General features: G+C 42.2%; 1 protein-coding gene across 4 annotated transcripts in view; it reads right to left on the bottom strand.

The window, feature by feature from the left end:
- Positions 1-21,977, bottom strand: part of LOC125878988 (protein diaphanous homolog 3-like) — a 242,149-nt gene that overhangs the window by 50,365 nt on the left and 169,807 nt on the right. For 3 of the 4 annotated variants that reach the window (XM_049560553.1, XM_049560561.1, XM_049560569.1), the window contains 2 exons: positions 19,620-19,715; positions 18,902-18,964 (listed from right to left, as the gene is read on the bottom strand). In XM_049560553.1, the coding sequence (XP_049416510.1) occupies positions 18,902-18,964; positions 19,620-19,715 (159 nt within the window). The remainder of the gene's footprint in view (positions 1-18,901; positions 18,965-19,619; positions 19,716-21,977) is intronic. The other variant, XM_049560578.1, reaches the window with a different exon arrangement.

Below are 21,977 nucleotides of genomic sequence, written 5' to 3'. Positions count from 1 at the left end.
TCACTCTGTTAAGAATTTAGGGTTTTTGCTCTAGCATTACTAGTGCAACAGCATAGGCACTGTAAATACATGTTAAAATAAAGAACAACAAACTGAGTAACGAGGCAGAAGGGACCTGCACTCATTCAGTCCTTGCTTGTTCTTACACAACCCTCCTCTCTTCAGCTTAGGTCGGCGCTCTAAGTCCTGCGTGACTGGTAGAGGCTGCGCAGCCATTGCTACTATGTGAACCAAGTTCTGCTCACAACTGTGATTTGTAAAATGTCGTATTGACATCGATTAATCGGCCAAACTGATAAATAATTCTTCCTAAAAACACAGTTGACAGCCTTTCACGGTTCACAACCTTTCATGCTCGAAGGGACTTGCTGTTGTGTTCCTGAGCAGGCTGTACTTGGGCGGCTAAGAGCAAATGACACTGACCTTAAACTTATGTCTTCTATCTGACAAAACAATCGAACAAATTAGCGTTTGCCGGGCAAAGACCTTTCAAATATGTCTGTAATTAAGCTGCAAGACCTCATCATGAACTAAGAATGGAGTGTGAATTAGGAAGAAAGAAAAAGTAAATTGTTGTCTGTAGATGCAATGTCAAGGGTTTGTAAATGATAGATAATTAAGGGCGGCTCATCCTTGCAATTCCACAAATAACAAAGTTCAGATACTTTGCATTCGTGTGTGTATTCATGAGAAACAAAAGACAAGAATGCCTATGCCATACTGTTGCACGAGTGGAAACACAGATCACCTGTGAAATCTGTTTATCAGTGAATCTGAAATTCAGGAGTACTCAGGCAATCTAACATGTTGTGTTTATTACAATTATTCATGCACAACCACACCTCAGTAGATGTGGTTTGGGAGGAGGCGAGGTGTTTGGATGTGGGGTGGTTGGCTCTAGTAGTGACAGAAGCTGGGCAGGCGCCAACAAGGCACATAACAATCTGTATATGAAACAGAGGGCTTCTATCAACAAGGTGATACCTTGAAGGTTTTGTGTCACTTCCTGTTTGCTTCAGCTTCTGTGTCGCCATACGGTACTATCTCCATGACAACCGTGTTGGCCCTGGGTTTGGAGAGCTGGTGATCCAGTAAGCTTTGTACTGACAGTAGTGGTGGAAGAGAGGAGAGAGAGGCTTTGATTGATAAGCAAAGCTGCCTACCTCAGGCTCTACTTGGCTCTGACAGGGACAAAACAGCAGTCTGCCGCGCCTGCCACTGACATTTGTTATAAATCATTGGCAATTTCATCAGTCGAGAGTGAGAGACAGAGAAAGCCACAGAGAGAGAGGGGGAGGAGAGTGACAAAAAAGAGAGAAATAGATACCTGTCTCTTAACATTGTTTATTCCATTTGTTTTTACTTTTAGCTCAGCATCCTTGTCCCTTCCCTTCTCCTTTTCAATTTCCATCGTGGCCCTCTATGCCTACCCAGACACACCTATCGGCAGTGCAGTACAGAACCATATCACATAGCATAAGGTCAGGACAGGACAGCTTTACTCAAAGGAATTGTGCTGTAACTCACCTTGAAGGGTCAGTTCACACAAATTACAAAAAGACATATTTTTCCATTTACGTCTAGTGATATCCAGCCATGCACACAGTTCCAGTTTTATCTGCTGGGATTTGAGATATCTGTCTCTGACATTCCTGCTGCTACACCAATACAATGAATGAAAATTGAATTGGCCAAACTGATCCCTTGACCCTTGAGAGGTAAGATTAAATGGGAAGTATATTTCTGTTGAATGAAAACTGGTTGTTAGTACAAGAAGGCTCATTAGTTGATGCGTGTGTGTCTTAAATTGGTCGAGGCTCTAAAATAACCTTTCACTCAAGATTTCCTGGCAAAGGCCATCTGAACGTCACACACATAGATATTGATGTCAAGTAATGCTGGAAATATACTGCAGCTTCCCTGATGTACCTATTTTTGCCACAGCTGATACCTGTAAGGCTGGGTGCAGACTATATGACAAAATCCGGGATTTATCAGTCTGTGACCAATCGGTGAGATTACTTTCCCACTCCACACATTCGCACCATTTGCAGTAAATGTGAGCAGGTCAGATAGCACTGATCAAGGCCTTAAGCCTGATATTTGTTCGAGTTTAAAGGCACATGATTTGCAGTCGTGTTGTAGTATTAAATATATGAAAACAAGTTCTGAGGGCCAAGAGGAAAAAAGATGAATTACATTTAGAAATTACAATATGGACAAATTAAAAAGCAAAGCAGGACAATGAAGAATGTAGAGGGTTCCTGAACTTCACTATTGACTGATCCCAAGTCCCGCCCCACTGCATCACTGTTGCGATGTCGGACAAGCTTGACAAAAAGAAACATGGCAACGTCGGTTCCGCTTAGCCGAGTGCTGCAGTGTTTATTAGATAGTCTCTGGGAGTCAGGCAATATAGCTTTAAACAGCCAACAGCAGGGACTACAGTATATGATGGAAGGAAATATTCACAATGTTAACTTTCATGAACAAGGCAAAATGATGCAAAGTGAGGCTTCAGGTCTCAAAGAAAAAGGGAGAAATGGAGATAGAAGATGACAAGACTATCAGTCAACATTGCTTCTGCACTGCTGGGTATGTGTCCCATTTCCCCCTGTTGGGGATCAGTAAAGTACTTTATCTATTTATTACCGAATACACACCATGGTGGTAACCTAACGTTAGTGTCTCTTTACTGTAAAAAGGTATTTCGGGGAGGCACAAAGCCTTACAGAGATAACATAAACCATGTTTTTCAGGCCAAGGACCCCTTGGCTGAAAGAGAGACAGAGCTGCACTTGAAAATTTTTAGGTCTTTTTTCGTCTATTATTGCCTGTAGCTGCTAAGTCAGCAGCAGTTGTGGCATGGCTAGGTGCATAACTCTCTTCACTTTTGCCAGTGGTTTCTGAGTTGGATGGTATGTCAGAGTCTCTTGTACAATAAGTTGCAACAAAATCCACAGTGGCTCACAAGAATGTCCGTACAATTGTACTGTAATGTAATACAGCTAATTGGCCAATATGTTTCAATAGGACATTACAGTTACCTTACTAGTTTACCTCACCGTTATGGACGAGTGCTGCAAAGTTATTTAGTGTTAGCTAGCTCACATGATTAAACGAGGATTCGTGGGTAACAGTAAGCCAAACACTAATGTTGTGTACAGGTTTATTATCAGTAGGTCTATTGGTCTTTTAAAATAATATGTTGGATTCATGTCAAGTGTTAAAACTTAAAATAAATAATCAAACAGTAATTTGGTTGCCCCCCTTGCAGTAACTCTGAGGATCCCAGAGAGGTCACGGACCCTTTGTTGAAGACCCAGGAAATAAACAAAGGAATGTTAGCTATGATCTTTTCTGACTAACAATAAATCGTGTCATCTTAAAAATATGTCAGCAACCTATCTGTCCTTTACCACACCTGTTTAATGTTACCACAGAAATAAGGAGGAAGCAAACTTGCTTGAAGTTGTTGATTTGACATTAGGCTAACTCCTCTAGATGTAGCTATATGTTAGCCAGCTAATTAGCTAGCTTTTTGCCAACAGTAGCTAACTTACGATGAGACGACATACAACGTAAAGTGAATGAAGACTGTGACAGACCTCTCTGGCACAGCTTTTAACCATCTTTAAAATGTGGTTTTCCTTTCAACACAGATGGGCCTAGAATAAAGTTTACAGGAGTATAACAGGAAAGGAGAAAGTTGACCAAGGTTCTGCCAGGTTCCAAGCATGCTCAACTGTTATTGGAGCACAAACCAAAAAGGGGCGGGACTAAATAAGGGCTAATCCCAACATCAACCTACTTTACACACTCTTCTGAACACACAATCCATAATGCTCCTGAGCCACTTTTAATTTCTGCACAAATTAGTACAGAGGCCTAAAAGCTGCTCGCTGCTTGATTTGTGCCACCTAAAAATCTGCCACATTTCACATTTGTTTTTGCAGAACACATATCTCCTCACTTTAATGTGATCTGTCAAGAACTATTGCATGGGGCCACCATTTACTCTGCATTGTGTCGTGTGATGATCACTACATGTTGGTGAAAGGAATAAAGCCAGTTGAGGGTTAGACAATTATATAGTATGCTCTAGGCTTAAAGCTACGCCTGAAGCTGGAGAGATAAAAGCTAAAATCTATAATACTACTCAACCTCCATTCGACAAACTAGTTGAAACAGCTTGGCTGTTGTTGACAGGGTTCCATAAAGAAGTACACTACATATACAAACAGTCTCCAGGCAGATACACCTCCGCACGTTATTTCATCTTCATAGCTCTATTGCTCTCCATCTCCGAGGCGTCTATCAACCACCTCTGAAATCTTGATAAAGCTGTATCAGGGGTGAGTTGGTCTGTAGTCATTGTTTGTTGATATTTATTTGTCTCTGTTTGGATCTTCAAAATGGATCACTTAAGCCTACTAAAGTGGATGTCAACTCCTTTACCCCCCTTTCATCAAAGTATGAATCCTTCACAGTCTCAGGAACTGGGACAAAACAAAAGATAATGACTTACATCTAATAAAAAAAGATGACATAAGTAAGATCCAAACCGTCATCTACAGAGCCAGTGAGAACTGTCAATGTGTGAAGTTGAATTTGCACATGAAAAGCGCAGTGGTTTAACGTTAAGTGTTTCATTATTTGATTCCACTACACTGCCAGGAGAAGATCAGAGACTTTTCTCTTTCCCTGATCTATTTTGGTGCCCATCATTTTCCCCTCTCTAACACCTGAGACAGATAATTATCCATTAAAAAATGGAAGAAATGTTACATTTAGTCATTTCTTTCCAGGCAAGATGTTTTTAAATGTGACACAGCAGAGTGACAAGCTGGAAGGCCAGTGATTATAGTAATTAGCTAGAAAATGACATCAAGTCATCAAGAATGATTTTAGCTCTTGCTGGCTATAATATATGTATTTTAGAAGAAACAGTCTCTTTTGAAGTCGAACCCTTTACATTGTTCCTTATTCCAACTTAAACACACCCACAGTTCATTTATCCACAGTGTCTTCACATGGCTATTTTTCACAGGCACCCGCTGACTATTCTTTGCATGTTTCATGAAACGCTATGGGATCATCTTTTAGTTCTGCCCGTCTCTCTCAGGTACATAGGCTTCGCATAATCACTCACCTCCCTGATAAATCATGTCCCCTCTGCTGTAGCCCAAACACCTTACATTGTCAGAGCTCAGGCTCAGCTCGCTGGAGAGGCTGATGGATGATTTACAGGCAGCCAGCCTCTCCTCTCTAAAACCTTCCTTGGTGGATAAGCCTTGTTCATTAACCCTCTCACTCTTGGAGCCCCATGCAGGCTGGACAGTCTTACACTTTGTCTATGTAGTAAGAAGAGAACAATAAGGACAGATGTTATCCAAGGGCCACTTTGAGTGTGTGTGGGGGGAAAGGGTTTTGTACTATCCTCTTTAAGCTTTCCACTGTAGTCTAGTCTAAGTCCCAGAGCTGAGAAACCAAGGCTTACTTCAGACGACCTCATGTAAGAGCCTCCTGCTCTGTTCTTCAGCCCTTTTTTTAAGAAAATATAAAGGTTGGCCAAATTTCTATGTATGACTTCTGTCATAGTCATGGAGCCTGTATGTAGCTGGTGTAGCCATAAACTGTGTTATAGCGTATGTGCTCCTCATCAAATCTATCCATCACACTGGGGCTACACTGTCTACAGAGATACCACATAGACATCCCAAAACTGGTCAGCTTGGGTTGCCGGTATCCTCTCCTATATGTTGGAAAAGCCAGTGGAGATTGTCGACAGTAGAAACACAAAGGTTCAGAAGTAACACTAGATTATACTATGTGATCTGCAGTTAGAAATCCCAGGATAGTGACAACACTATAAGACAGAGCCGGTAAAGACAGTCGCTTCGGGCCTTGTCCACACATAACCATACAGTATATGTCTGAAAACGTGGCTTTTCTATGCATTTTGGCCTTTTGTCCATATTGCAAACTACATTTTAGGTCACTGAAAACAGATCTTTTGCAAAACTCCATCTAGGGGGAAAATTTTCATGAACTTCGTTTTCAGAGTTGAAGTGTAGAAAGAGTAAACACAGTTTTCGGGTTGATATGTCACAGTGTGCGCTGTTATCTCCTTTGTAAGGTGTCACAAATGAGGCAACATTTCATGCAGTGGCTGATGCGACCAAAATAGTGCTGGTTCTAACCTTAACAGGACTTTTTAAATGTTTATGCATACATGTACAGTAACTCCTTCACTGTATTGAAGACCAGAGGCATCAGAATGCACTATGAAGGTCACTGCTACAGGAAGCCATTCTGGATGACAAGCTGACCTTCGAGCTTTAGGTGGACGCTGTGTGCAAAAAAGCTCATCAGTGCATGTGTTCTTACCATAAGCTCTGATGTCTTAATGTTGACAGCACTTTCAAGAGGATGTTTTATTCCTGTTTTATTGAATCAGTTCTCACCTCTTCTTTTAACTGCTGGTATGGGGGACGTAACTTCAAGCACAGAAACAGGTTGCTTGGCATTGTGAAGGTTTGCAGCACAATTGCAGGCACAACCTTAAATGTTCTGACTAATGTGTACATGATCAGAGCACTGAAAAAGGCCCAGTCAGTCCTAGCGGATTCCAGTCACCCCTTATTCAGTGAGTTCAGGGCTGCTTCCATCTGGCCACAGATATAAAATGCCAGCTTGCAGGACAAACAGGGGAAAAAACTTGCTTGTCCCAAAAGCTATTGGCTTCTCAAACAGTCTCACATGATTATGTGATTTTTTAATTGTTTTTCTTAAACTAACTCAGTATGCCGTCAACATATTGCCTCTTAGGGATAAAGAGGATATCCTGATTCCTGAATCCTTCTGGTATAAGGCTTTTTTTAGGCTTTGAAAACTACAACCTGTTTTTCTTTGCGTGGCTTTAAGGTTACGGTTATTTAGTTGCTTGTTGATGTGGCATGCTCTTAAAAAAACTTTGTTTTGCATTTTCATTTGTACTCATATTTTTTTTAACAGTGCTTGTCTGATTCTAGGGAAGAAGAAGGGAAAACTGCGTTTACAAAAATACCTCATGGACTTGTCCTCAATGTTGCGTGAACACCGTCGTTCCACAAGCGTGACCTTTATGTGACATTAGCGGTGTTGACACAAGGTCGGAGTGAATGAAAGGTGTATGCTTTAAGAAATGCTTATAAATAGACACAACCAAACCTCCCTGCTTCCAGTGTTTGAGAACCCACTGGGGCCGGTTGCACATGCATCATCTATATGTGTCATTGGGTGCAGTTACATGATGGCTTCTCATTCAGAATGAAATAAATCTGAAAGAAATCATTCGGAATCAAAGTTTTTCCAGGTAGTTTACATGGGAAATATTCATTCCGAATGAGGGTTTACATGGGAGATCAGTTTAATCGCCTTCCCATCGCCTGTATTTGGGTCTGTGCAAGGTTTGGGGCAGGGAAGGTTTCTGATTGGACAGGGGGCGGGGCAGATGTTACGTGTTTACATTTACCGGAAGAAAACACTGTAGTCCTCGTTCTGAAAAACAAGATGGTGACGCCGCCGTTCTTAGTGCCCTTTTCGGGCTTGTTTTGCTTATATTCTTGAAGCAGCACTATGGTAACAACCTTGTTCTACTAATGCTTCATCTGTTGAGGAGGAATAGGGAGGTAGAAGGTTGAAGAAGGGAGATAGATGACCGTGCTGTGGTGAATGGAAACCGGTGAGTGCAACAAGTCCGGCTGCTCTATCTCAGCCAGTTGCTATGCGAGCTATATACGTCATCGCGCCAGAAGGGCAAGGAAACAAGCATGTGCAGAAAGACTGGAATGAATTTAAAGAGGAATGAGTGTATACAAGTGCGAGAAATTCTTTCATTCGGAATTAGAAACGGAATATTCCAGCCCCTTACACCGGATTGAATTTTCAATTGCATTGGCCATGTTCATTATGAATTAGGTGTTTACAAGATCACTTTTAATAGGAATGAACTTTCATTACAAATGAAAAGGGAATTAAACTGTCCATGTAAACACACTCATTGTCATCAAAAGAGGATTAGTCTCAACAGCATCCACATCTGAGCACCTAGGGAATGATCTTTGTTTGCACATTATTACTTGCAAATTTGAGAAACAAAGTGTCCTGGAGTTTTGTCCATGATGGCCGATAGCCATGCTGTGTAAATAATTGGTGTTGGGTATGTGCTTTAGAAGAACGCACTGTATCTAATTTATTCACTTCTGATGCAAGCTTAAGGATATATTATAAGGCCAGATTTAAGTGGGATATGGCTGCGTAGTATGCATGATGTCTTTGTTTGTTCTTTTGAAGAAAATTAAATGACTTATTCTGGCAGCATTTAGATGCTTGTGCAGAACAATGGCAGAAGTAGCATTATGAACGGAACTCAAAGTGAGAGTAATGAGGTACATAAAACAATATAGCCAATACAGCCGGCTCTATCCCAACAACCCTGCTCAACCCGCTGTGTGCTTTTGCCAGATTCAGACAATTTTATACAGAAGAAGCAAATAAGCAGTTTTCTATTATTTTAGCTTGCAAATGTGAGGTACGTTATATCAAAACAAATGTTGTAAATAATTGCGTTTGGCCGGAGATGTTCCTGCATGCTGAATAGAATCTGTGTGTCTGTGAGTGCGAGTGTGTGTGCGGCTGCCTGTGAGGACAAATGCAGAAATCTGTGAAATACATTTAGACATCCTCTTTCCTCTTTGCGTGACATTGTAATTACCATTCAAACTAGCCGGGCTAATTACCTCCCCGTTTAGAAAAATAATCAGGTTTGTACACAAATCAAGACTAGCCACAGACGCCACGGCCTGACAACCAAAACAATAATCAAGTCTATGGGGCATGGTTATTATGTTTTGCATTTAATCAAAACTTGCATTAAGATTTAAAGTGATCAATTATTCCATCATTTAGTTTTCCAAAGATTATTGTATAAATCCCTAAATTATTCATTATATTCTGTCAGTCAATTGTGATTTTGAATTTGGTACAAATTCTAACCCCTATTCCCACTGGGCTCTAATGTGATTCATTAATTAGGCGTAATTAATATGGCTTGTTTACAAAATAGGTTTTTACTGTCCCCCACAATTTTTACGTCATTAGTTACACTGGATGGAAATTACTTGGGAAAAAAGAAGTTCTGTGAAGCTTGGAGACAGACGTTTTTAACGCAAAAGCTTTGGAGTCAAAATAATAATTTAGAGAGGAAGCCATAGCAGGGTCAGATTTTTCTTTTTCTTTTTTTAACAACACACACAACAAAGTTTCCATCAGATTGTATAAAAAAGTGTGAGCTGTAATTTGCCATCGCCTATTTTCATTATTATGCGTGTGATGAGCAGCAAATTGAAAGCTAGAGTAAGTGTTATTTTCAGCTACTATGCCACTTTACAATGGGTCTAGGGCTCTTCTAGAAAATGATATTCTGCATCCCTTTAAAAAAAAAAAAAAATGAAATGCTAAACACCCTGTGGCGGGGCTAAAATAAGGATCTGTTTCTAGCAAGTATAACAAGTGCATGTTTGCATTGTAACAGCAATACAGCTGTTAAAAACACTGCAGGATTTACAGCAAGACAACTTTCCAACCTCAGGGTCAGCCATCCAACAAGCGAGTCAGTAGTATGACAGTGAAGTTGAGCAAATATGAACTCCAGCAAAACAACACATATTTTGGCACAGATCCATTTATGGTATCGAGAGGGGGGGGAAGAAAAAAAAAAAAAAAAAAAAAGCCAGCTCCTCCACAAAAATCAAAATCCATTGTTTAAGAAGAGTCAGCAGTGACCAGTTATGCAGATTTAGAGGAGCAGTAACTTAATGTCTAAGGAAAATATGCAGAAGATGGAGGGGAGAAAAAAATGCTATACAGCACTGAGTGAGCAATGGCAGGCTTTTTTTTAAATAATCTTTTTGTCCATGCCCTTTGCCTGCCAGCAGCCATTTCCTTGCCTTTACTCCTCTGCCCCATATCTGCTTTATTGTGATGCTAAACAGTGAGTTTTGACATTCAGGAGGACCCTGCCAAAGGACAGGCTAGTGGATGCAGTAGAGAAGAGAAGGCCTTAATGGGTTCAACTGGAATGGAAAGCATGTGCTAGTCTCCACAGGCTGGAAGAGAGGAAAATGTCAAGTATGGTTATTATAGAGCAGGCAGCAGCTCAAGGAATTTTCACCTGAATGAAAAACAGTCTCGGACAATGCACATTGCACGGGCAACATCTCCACACATTTATGCCCCTACTGAGGCAGTGAATGAACCCATTCACACCCAGATGCATGTGCTAGAGTAATGTGACTCACATGCTCGCAAGCACATACAATACATACACACACGCATGCAGTAAATGCATTTACTTCCTGCATTACTGCATGTCATCGGTGTAACCAGCCTTTAAACACTCCAATGCCAGTTTTCTCTTGCCCCCTGGAGGGTGAAAGACTCCAACAAAACTTAATTTAAGGTAAAACTACTCTCTCCTGAATGGCAGGGATAATAACATGCTTGTGAAGTGTTCATATCATCTGCAAAAAGTCCCGGAGTGAATATTTCTTCATAGGATCACTTGAGTTTGTTTGCTAATTTGTACCCCCGAGGATGCTAATCAAAGCTAGTGCCAGACTAATGAAGCCCTTAAGCCCAGAGGCCAGAGACACATACTACATGGCCCTGTGACTCAAGGCTGAGTGTCTACAAGGGGATGTGTGTGTACGTGCTGGAGTGAATGCATGTGGCTGTATACAGTCAAACGTGGGAATGAGTGAGTGCATGGGCATAAAAGGGCGGCATAATAGCAGATCAGCAAACCCCAAATCCCACTCTCTGAGGGGAATCCAGCATCAAACAGATCCTGCTGCCTGAGGGCTGGCCTTCCCGCTCTGTCAGCGTGGAAACTCCTGTCGCTGCACTTAGAGCTTCTGGATCAGTGAGGAGACACATAACAGGTGGAGTGGCAGCAGAAATGACAGCCAGCGAGAGAGACGGAGAGATGAGGCAGTTTGGAAGAATGTGATCATTTTATCACTGCAGACTAAAGTGGCCCTGGGAATCATCAACAACAGGAGCCTTGGTGTTTGTTCCTATTTCTGTATGAGTATGGTGCACTGGAGAATGATACCTGGATATGGGGCTGTTTACAGATTGGTTGGAAGGTGAGTGGAATTTTAAACCACATATTATCCCCTTTTTATCACGCCTACCTAAATTCTGTGCTTTACCTCTGGGTCAAGACAGCTTAGTGACACCCATAGCAACACATGCGAACAGAGATGTGGCTCTTTTTTGTCAAGGCCCACAGTGTGACCAGTCACCAACGATCGCCCGAAGCACAAAACCGGACAGACAGCCTGAGGATAAGATAAACAAATAGAGGAATAACACAAATGTGTGACAAGATGGAAGCCAGACTGTGAGAAGAAAAATGTTGCGATAGCACTTTTAACGCTCCTTTACCAAAAGGTTTTACCACAGGGACAGAAATCAAGCACCTCCCTTTGCAGAGGGCATAGATATAAAGAGCTGATAGTGCTCATTTCCCTCCCGTAACAACAGAAGTTCATATAATCATCTCCGTCGCTCTTTCTCTTCCTGACGACTACGTGATATGGCTGCTGGCGTTGGTAAATGTGGGAGGACCAGGAATGTGTGTGGCTTGGCGATAAGGCTGCTGTAAAATTTAATTAGCACAAAGCCATGGTGAGAATGACTTCATTTCTCACTGCATTATTAACTAGAGTACTATGTAAGAGCCTAGTCTCAATCAATGTACATAACCGCTTCATGGGAGAAAGGGTTGGAGAAAAGGAGAGACAAGGAAAGAGAGAAGGCGAGACAGAGGGAAAACAATGACACATTAGTCCTATAAATGCTGAGATGTGTATCGAAAATAAATCCCCAATAAATCTACAGACTTTTCACCCACTGGCTTTTCTGTCTCTGCTTCCTGACCATAACATCGGTATCAAGGCAGGTAGGAGACAATATGCATGTGAAAAGAAAAGACGGGGATCTCAGGCGCCGGCTGAATACCTACCTACAGTTTGGGGCCTGAGCTGGTGTGAATGGGCTGATTAGGGTCCTTGGCTCGACATGCTGAACACCAGTTTCTATTTCACGATCCACAGCCTTTATTACAGCCCAGCTTCCTCATAATCCAGCTAAAAGTGGATATCTGAGGAGCCTGATCGGCTTAGGACTTGGCTAAAAACGTGGGATGTACAGCTGAGTGACATAGAGCAGAGTGCAGAGGTGTTCGTTATCATCTGTTTTCTATTAGAACTGAGTGGGCACAGTCCAGCACAGCGCCTGTGTGTTTGTGCATGCCTGTGTGTCCACTCTACTCTCATCCATCACGCTGACCTCTCCGACCAGTCAAGTGAATACAAGGCACACCGTCTCACTTTCTCATCCTCTTACATTTTGGACTGAGCATGGATTACAGAGATTACAGTTTCATGAATAAGGCTATATTTGCTAGAGGTACGTTAAGCTTGCCCTCCTAACATAGGCTAATACAGTCATTATTAGTTTTAATACAACCCGATATGTGTGTGCATCAAAATTTAACACGTTTCCTTGAAAGAGGCCTCTGAATCAGGAGGCAGGACTGCTATAAACAGCACAAGCGGGAGCTATTAAAAGCCATTTTTCATTATCTATGTCCGCGCCTCCAAGGCAACCAAACAAGTGAACAGCACCACAATCACACTGAGTGACACGCCACATGGAAAACCATAATCTATAACCAAAAGTTGTCAGACAGAAACACATTTCATGCTAATTACTGCCTGTACTACACATATGGCACGTGGTGTCTCTGTACATAAATGCCATTTAGTTATCCAAGAATGAATCTCTTCTAAATATCTGCACATGTATGCAGAATCTACAGCAGAGGTGTCAAACTTGCAGCCCATGGGCCAGAACCGGCATGACAAAGGGTCCCATCCGGCCCACTAGTTGACTTGACTAAGAGCTGCCAGGTTTCAGGAGCAAGGTAAACAATGCTTTGCCTACTTCATGTCAAATTCTGCTTCAGAATTCCACTCTGCCAGGATACGGTTCTCTGATAGCAATGAATACTTACTGTGACCATGTTTAAAGATATTGAACATTGTGCAAAATATTGTCAATCAGTAGCTTTAGTTCAACAGAATCTGGATCAGGAAATGTCTGGATTTCTTGAGACATCTCAGGCTGTTTATCTGTTTTGTAAAAGGATGAATGTCTACAGAATGTACTTGTAATTCTTTACACAAAGAGGTTAAATATTAGAGCTGATGGTACTTATAGGTTATTGTGTGATGGTTTTATTGGTCCGGCCAATCTGAGATCAAACTGGGCCTTATGTGGCCCATGAAATTAAATGAGTTTGATACCCCTGATCTACAGGTAACGGTACAAGATTTTGGTATCAGAAGCATTCTGGTTTGTAGTGAGATGGAAGGACCTGGCCAAAATGCAATCTCTGAACCCATCAGCTATCGTATGATGACGCTTTTTAACAGTTTTTCTGCATTCACATACAGATTATTGTTGTCAAAAATATCAATTTATCGATATATAACTATTCTGAATATTTGAAATGGTCTCAATCCTCATTTTCTGCAGCACTGACACACCAGTACCAGCTGCTCTTTTTCACTTCCTTGTATTGATTACTATGGTCATTCTGCTGTTCCCCACTGCTAATGACAGAAAGAAAAGTTGTCGACATAGAACAGACTTGTTATATTTATCTTTTAATTAATATCTTGTGCCCTCAATGTCAATTATTCCTCGCAGTATTGAAAATGGTAACAAATATTGTACTGAAGCTAGCAATTCCAGTATCATGACAACACTAATGCAGATATTGGTTTATAGAGATTAGCTGAAATGACCGGCACATGTAAGAGAAAGTCTTGCTTCCAGGCTAAAGGATCTAAAAGCGAGGGTTTGTGTCTGGAAGCCATCAGTTTAATTGCCAGACCAGTCAAAAAAAAAAATCTTGGACAATTAATCTCCAACTGGAGACAAGCTACTAAGTGGCCAGCAGATCAGACTGCATTGTACTGGGCAGCTTCCATGTGTGACTGAATGTAACTGTGTGAGAGTGCGGCGGGGCATTCCAGGAGAAGAGAGGATTGTTCTCAGCAAAAGGTAAAAAAAAAAATAATAAAGTCTTCATTGCTCTACATTCCTCAATTACTATTCCATAAGTCTCACTGCACAGGCTGAACCTAATTACACTAGCCACTTTGTTAAGGTGCCCTCTTGCTCCATCTGTTCAGTGCATGTGTGCACAGGCTCAAACATGCGTGCGCGCACCAAGTGCAGCACTTCAGACAGACAGACAAAGGCAGGTCAAGGTACACTTCCCCATCTGGATATGCCTTTGTCTACAAGAACAGTTAAACATCTAAACCACCAATCAAGTGTGGCGATAAGAGAGGCACTGTGACTCCAAGTGGCCGACAATTGCAGACATGAATACAGAGAGTGGTACACCTGTCCAAGTCTTAGACACAGCTAATGCCCCGACCTAGGAGTGGCCTTTAACCTTGTGCCTGCACATCGTTAAAACACAGGGTTTAAACTGACAATTTCTATGCATGTATGCATGGGCATGTAAGTGTGAAAGTGGAAGAGTTAGCACTCAGTGTTCAGGAACAGGAGCTCTTTGGCAATAATCTGTCACTTTAATGAAAAACGCACGGGCCGTATGTGATGTGTGGATGATGCATTGTGACCAAATGCAGATAAATCAGCAACTTCTACAGTTACGTTTTTGAAACAATGACGTGTAGCATCAATTCAAATAGATCTTTGGAGGAGAGCGTCTGTGCTCTTCTTTTTGTCTTGGGCTCACTGAAATGATTTAATAACCCCTTCTTTTTTTTCTGCTTATGTCATGATGTCTGGGGGAAAGCAGCAAGGCAAAGGGAGGAGATAAAGTGGAGACAAAACAAAGTCAAACAAAGTAAAGAGTAGACTGAGGAACTTTGGAAGGATCGGTAGCTTTCTCCCATAATTGACATTGATATGAAGAGACAGAAATGTGGAAGAGGAATGAGAAAGCACATACGCAATCTGCGGGATACAATAGCCTGCAGTGGAATCCACAAACCCAAGTCTATAAGAGGCCGAATCAAAAAGGCAAGCATCTAACAGCCGATTCCACCAGAGTATCCCTGCCTCAGGAAGCCAGAGTGACTGACTCTCAGTGCCAGTTTTTCACAAATGTCTCTCATTGGAGCACACAGAACACACAGAGATAGGAGGAAACAAACTTCCTTTTTTTTATCTACTTTTTTTTTTCTGACTTTCATTTCAACTTCACACTCTCCCCAGATTCATCTTAATGATTTTGTGCAGCACAACCCCTGAAAGACATCGTGGGTTGAGTCTCAAATTAAGCCTATTAGTCATCTCCTACCACCATTCACACCTATACCCAAGCCATTAAAAGTCTGCACTGAATAGCTGCCTGCATGAACCGAGAATCCAACATTATATACAGAAACATAAATTCAGCAAAAAGGGTCATGGAGTTGACACGGCGCATACATAGCACGCAACATCTCCAATAACTGGAGGCTTGCTTTTAGGGTGAAAACCTTAATGCTTTCAAGTGAGGAGAAATAACTCCTGTTTCCATTTGGTAAAGGGGTTCGCCGACTTTTTCAAGTGACCTTTACATCAATTTCAAGCTCTACTTCAGAGCCTTATCACACATGATAATTGTTAGGTCGGGTTTCACTGAAGACATCTGAGGTAATTGCTCCTAAAGACAGAGACATTTACTCCTTCATAGATCTTGTTCTCCCCCACACTCAACATAATGGATCCCTCCACACGAAGGGCATTATAACATGCAGATACACTCATAATGCACCTCTGGCTCGAGTTGTTTACTCATTCTGAGGCTCTTGCTCTGTCAAATGCAACAATAAAAAAGTGTAGTTATGTGATGCCCCCTCAACATGTACATGCACACACCAGCTTGTGAGTAAGTGAGGCTGTGATGAAGGCTTGCTTAGAAGGCTGAAATGACCAGACAGTGTCTGGAGAGATGTTTTCAGTAGGACACAGTTAAAAAGCCATGGCTGCTTTATAGATTCAATTTGCAGATTCAAGTCTCTTACACCTGTGTGGCTAACCACCATCGATCCATCATTCTGTGGAGCCCAATCCAATTTAGAGTGTCGAGGAGCCCCAGAGCCCCGCAGCCTTATCCTAACCCAGGCCACAGCCACCACAAAGCCTGCTTACCTTCATCCCCTAAAGTCTGCGGGTGTGTCTGTGTACTTTTATGTGTCCGTGTGTATGTGTGCTGAGGGAGACTGCAGACCAAGCTAAACACCTTAGCTGCTGGCTCATGTTAAAGTGTGCTGAGCCAATTTAGGTGTAAGGGAGAAGAGGAGATGAGAGACAGAGGAAGCGGGTAAAAATGCCGGGAACCCAGGCCAGGACCCCTACTCAAACCAAAGAAGAGCAGGAAGGCAGAGGAGGAGGAGGAGGGCGGGGTGGGGGGGGATACAATGTGTGCCCCATGTTGTGCAGCAAAAAGTGGAGTACACTGCAAGGAATCTTTTAATCCTATTTCTATTGCGTGGCAATCACACTCATCATGACTACGAAGCACCATAGCCATAATCGAACTACTCCAAAATCTCATCCAAGTCCTGTGATGGGGAATGCAATCTATCGGCCATCTGATTTGTTTCAGCAGACAACAAAAAGTGTACCTGCGCAGACAACACCGGTGCACTTGAGTCTCCCTTGATGCGAAAGCTTAATGGCACCATGCGTGTTCAGATTGACCATTCCAATCTCTCCCTTTCACCACTAATTACAGTATCTTCTGGCACAGATGTTTCTGTTTTAATTCTCTTTGCTGCTCCGCTGGAGTGTAGCAACACCCCTGAGATCAATTATTAAAGGGTATTTAAAACTGTGGGAAAAGGAGGTGGTTGGGTGGTGTGAAAGTGAAAGCAGCTGTTTAAGTGCCTGTGCCGCCGCAGACTAAACTTCATCACCTCCCAACTAAACGGAGAGCATCCTGTGGGTTTCACTCACTCCGGCGACTAAACCCGGGGCAATTAAGGCCTGGATCTCCGTAGGAAAGAAGGAGATGGGAGAGAAGGGGTGCGGCAGGAGAAGTGGAGAGAGACTCCATACCAATAACAAGCAATTATGTTTGGGGAGGGCCATTGTCAGGCCATGAGAGTATAGAAGAAGACAGCGGGGATATGGGATGGTAGGGAAATGAGGAGGAGTGTTATTTAGGAGGCAGATGGCAGAGAGGGGGAAATTAAGATGAATGGGCACTGAGAGGGCTGAGCTGGTGCTGGGGCTGGGCAGAGAAAAGTAATTAGCTGTGTTTGCTCTGGGAGGCTGGCAGTGAGTATGATGCCTGCAGTGACAGGCTCAAGCCTTGAGCTTTATTAGTCAACAAGGCCATGTCTGAAGTTGCCAGCAGGGGGCAGCTGGGCCAGCAACCTTCCAGGACCCTCTTACCTGTACGACACACCATGGGGTCTTCTCACGACACAGACACCGAGCAGCGGCTCTTTCGTGCGCCGTAATATCTTTCTACTCTAATCCCCAGTTAATACAACATAGCTCTGGCTTGTTCTCTCTTATACTTGCCGACTCACATTCACACACACTCTGTCTCTCTCACACACATTACTCCTTAGTTTCACCCATACCAACTGGCTCTATCGTTCTTCCTCACACCATTTCTCTCCATTTCGTATGTTACAGCCACCTCTATCTGTCTCTTTCCTCCCACCTTGTATATCTCCCTCCCTCTCGTCCCTTTCCAATCTAATTTCAGATAAGTCGTAGCAGAACAACAGAGCAAGGCCCTTTATCATTGCCATCAATGATGTGGGTGGATTGAGCGTGAATAATTTTATTCATGTGTGCCTGTACCCAGCCCACTGGGATTCCAATTACAAGTAATAAGAGGTAATAGGGTTACAGCGTAATTTTTTAAGTGCCGCGGTAATGATTGTTTAAAAAAAAAAACCTTTGACAAGAGAAGAAAGCTGTTGTTTATTTAACCAATGGCTAAAGCACAAATCTGTTCACAACTGTGAATAATAAAGGGCGATTTTTTTGTATATTTAGTGTCCCGTGCAATCTTAACTCCAAGGAAGTCATTCGTTCAGACAAACCTTAATCTTTTTATATTTATATATGGACATGGGAGTTTCTAAATGAACACTGAAGAGGTCTAAGCTACAAGAGGCTCGCATTCAATTTTTGTTTCTTCATTTAGTCTCTTTGTTTGATCTTGGTGCACATGTTTCATTGCTCTTCAGAAACAGCAGCACACAAGTCAGCATTGAGACATTCAGAACAAAAACAAAAAAAATGTTATTCTCGCCACGAAATTAAAGGACTCTTGACTTACATACTGTTGCGAACAGACATCTGCAGCATCCTTTATATAAGGTTTAAAAAATGTGAAAGACCCCAGCTGCATTCAAAAGCATAGAGTTGAACTCACAATGCTGCAGTTACTGAACAATTTAGGAACCTTGTCAAACTGAGGCACCAGAGCAGCCCACACACGGCTTTCAAAGAATCTCAACCCTGCTTCTCTCACAGTCTGCACATCGCGCTGCCTCAAACTCTTTTAGCAATGGCCTTTCACACTTTTAGAAGGCCCACACAAGGTCACAAAGAGGCAAAAGGACAACTGAAATGGTCCCTGGACACAAAGAAAAGCAGGACATATGAACTGTCGAGAGGAATTTGCAATACGCGATAGAGATGTTTAAGACCGGCTTCCAAGAGCAGATAAAAGACAGAGCTGAGCATGCTTTAGGCTTTAGCCTTGTGGACTTTTTTTAAGTCTTTGCTTTACCATGGTTAACAGGCCTGAGAACTTGGCGGAAGGAGCTGGGGCTGATCGTCTGCTGCTGGTTATCTGTGGAGGGCAGGGGACAAAAGATGCCGACATATCTTACAGTACTAAGAGGGATCAAAAAGGTCATGAGGAGACATTTGCAAGCTGAAGAAATGGCTGTGAAGAGAAGTTTATTAACACAGAAATACTCTGTTTCAGGGCACAGCTGTCAATTGCTCCTAAAGTTTAACGGGCACTCCATTCAAAATCATCCAGTCAGACGTGTTTGTTCTTCCTTTTTTTTTAATTCCTCAATTTGGATTTAAGACTGCCAGAAAGAAAAAAAAACTGGGTGTTTATTGCCTTTTACGGAGATCCAAACATCAAACAGTTGTAGTAATGTTGTCAGGCTGAGGATTCTCTGGCATTGTGCTGCTAGCAAGCATGTGTACAAACAACAAACTAGTGTGTTTTGCAAGTGACTGAAAATGACAGTGTGTGGAGCCAAGGCACCAGAACACAAGGATGTGCTCAATTCACTCAGCTGTTAAAAAACAAAACAAGAAAAATATGCATCCAGTTGGCAGGTTAGGACCTAAATTCATTGCGATTTTGAACATCTGACTGGAATCAGAACATTGGCCTAATTTTTTTCCCCCACACAAAATGGGTACAAGGTGTTGTGTGTGTGCACCTTTGTTTGTCTATAAATGTAGGTAAAGGATATGAGACTCACCTCTGGGTCTTGGCGCTCTCTTCCTGCGGTCTCTGAATGCAGCTCCTGACTGTAGGGCTTCCAGCAAACTATCCATCACACCTGTCTCATCATTCTCTGAAAAACCAAGGAAGAAAAAGAATGAGGGGGTGGTGGAAGACAGAGGAGAGGTAAAGAAACAAAATCAGATAAAGTGCACTTTCTTCAAGTGGTGAGCTTTGCCATAGTGATTGCACCAATTTGGAACTTACAATGGCAGGCCACTATATAAAACATATAACGTGTAATATAAAAAGCCTTGAACAAGCACCTACTTTATCACACGTACAGCCACTCACAAAGTCAAGTGCCCAGTGTATGATAGGGACTACTTCCAAGCAAATCCAGTAATGCACAAGTCGGCAGGTTCTTGTCGACAACCTGCTGTGCAAATGTGCACCCTGGTGTTCGCAACCTTGAGCGATGTAGTCGTGCATTGCATTGTAGCAGACATAAAGGATATTAACTCGCAATGGAATCACATATGCAGGAACATATAGTGCACTGTCAGGCTGGAAAGGAACACTGAAATCTTGCAACACGGTGTATTTACTGACTCAAAATATCAAGTCCTTGCCTTGTGGCGGCAGGGGAGCCACCAGAATGCAGATATATTGTTGGAAGAGAAAAGCTTTGAAGATATGACACGTAAATCATGCCCTGTGTTGGTACAGCTGAAAACCCGGCCTTGACACCTGAGGCATAATGATGGACCAGGCTAGTGATTTGCAGTGAAAACAGCCTCCAGTGGATGGGAAGGAAAATAGATAGTGGGTATATGGGAATGCTGAGGGAGAACACACACTGTCAATAAAAAGTTTATGCTGTGGTTGTCATGCAAATGAGGATGTGTGTTTGTGTGTGTGTGTTTGGAGGGGGTGTGTGTGTGTTTTCTTTTCAACAATGCTTCTGTGTTACCAATAACATTTGAAATCTTTGTCGACCACCGTGCAGATGTGAAGGGCTGTTTGCCACTGAACTGTACATTTAGACTGCTGACACACTGGCATTAAAAACGACACGCTACAATGCAACCACAGTGGTGGTTTTATTACATTCGACAGCTGGATGCCATTTGAATTGCATGGTGTCAATCAGTCTCATTTTGTTGTTTAGTTTAGTGTCCTTCAGACTAATTTGATAAAAAGAAAAAAAGTGCTGTGTTATTTTGTGAAAGAAAGAACGAAAATTAAATGGGAAATGTGCTGGGAAAAGCACTGCAATGTAATGTTCACACAGAACTTGTGCTTGTTTTTAAATAATATACAAAAATACTGATTTTGGGTGACAAATTTTAAATTCATGAGCATTACTTAGTTAACTCAGAGCCTCAAGGTGTAATCTGTTAACCACTAAATGAACTGTGTTTTCTCTCTGTCAGCATCTACCTGATGAAGGTCCATGACCGAAACATTGTCTAATAAATTTAACCTTTTTTGGCAAGGGCAACCAGTGTGCGGGTGTTCTTCTTTTTAAATTCATGAGCATGAAAACACTCGTTTTGGGTGCAGCCATCCCAAACAGTAGCACAAGTCTGATCTATGCGACCATATTTCAGCAAGAAGAAAGAGCCTCCTGTGCACTTCAGCTGGTCTGGTCACCGATTTGAAAGACAGAAACATTTGTGTGGTGTGTTTGCACATCAAGATAACATACAAAGTCAATCCAAAGACTCAAATTCATGCTGTAGACAACACAAATGTGACGAGAGGACGCACTTTGTTGCGTGACGCTGTATCGTGAAAGCTTATCAGCACTGAGATTTAGTTGAGATCATCCGTCCTGAGGCTGGCTAGAATCAGAAAGGAGGGCAAACTTGTGCCCGCCGTCTGCGAGCACCGAGGGCTCTGCCACTCAACGTTAGTACTGGACAGAGACAGAATAAAAAAGTAGGGTTTGGAAATTAGTAAGGGAAGCCACAGGAGTACATGGTAAGTTCTGAAATGATATGTTTGTGATTTGAGTTATTAGTTGGGTTACGTCTTAGCAAAATGCTCTGAGTAACTTGAGTTGGTCTTCTATTGTGAAAAGTAAACAGCGGAAGGAGTGGAGCGGTAATGTGCTGCCATGGTGTGACAGTATGAAGAATAATAAAGGGGGTTGCCATTTTGGTTCAGGCTGGTTCAGAGCATGGCGCGTCCGTATTTACCATGTTCACATCACTTGATTCCAGCAATCAGTTGTGCGTTACTGGGAACCAAGTTAGCTGTTTGCTTCCAAAAACACTCCAGCAGCCATATTCACACAACAGGACATGAAAATTCACTTTGCGTTCAGTGTGAACACAGCATTATTGTTCTGTTGTAGGTTTAACCACTGACCGATGATTAAATCACAAAT

Source organism: Epinephelus fuscoguttatus, linkage group LG2 (assembly GCF_011397635.1).
Source record: "Epinephelus fuscoguttatus linkage group LG2, E.fuscoguttatus.final_Chr_v1".
Lineage (NCBI taxonomy): Eukaryota > Metazoa > Chordata > Actinopteri > Perciformes > Serranidae > Epinephelus > Epinephelus fuscoguttatus.
Note: the sequence above shows the minus strand (reverse complement) of the source record. Positions and strands in the feature narration are given on the sequence as shown.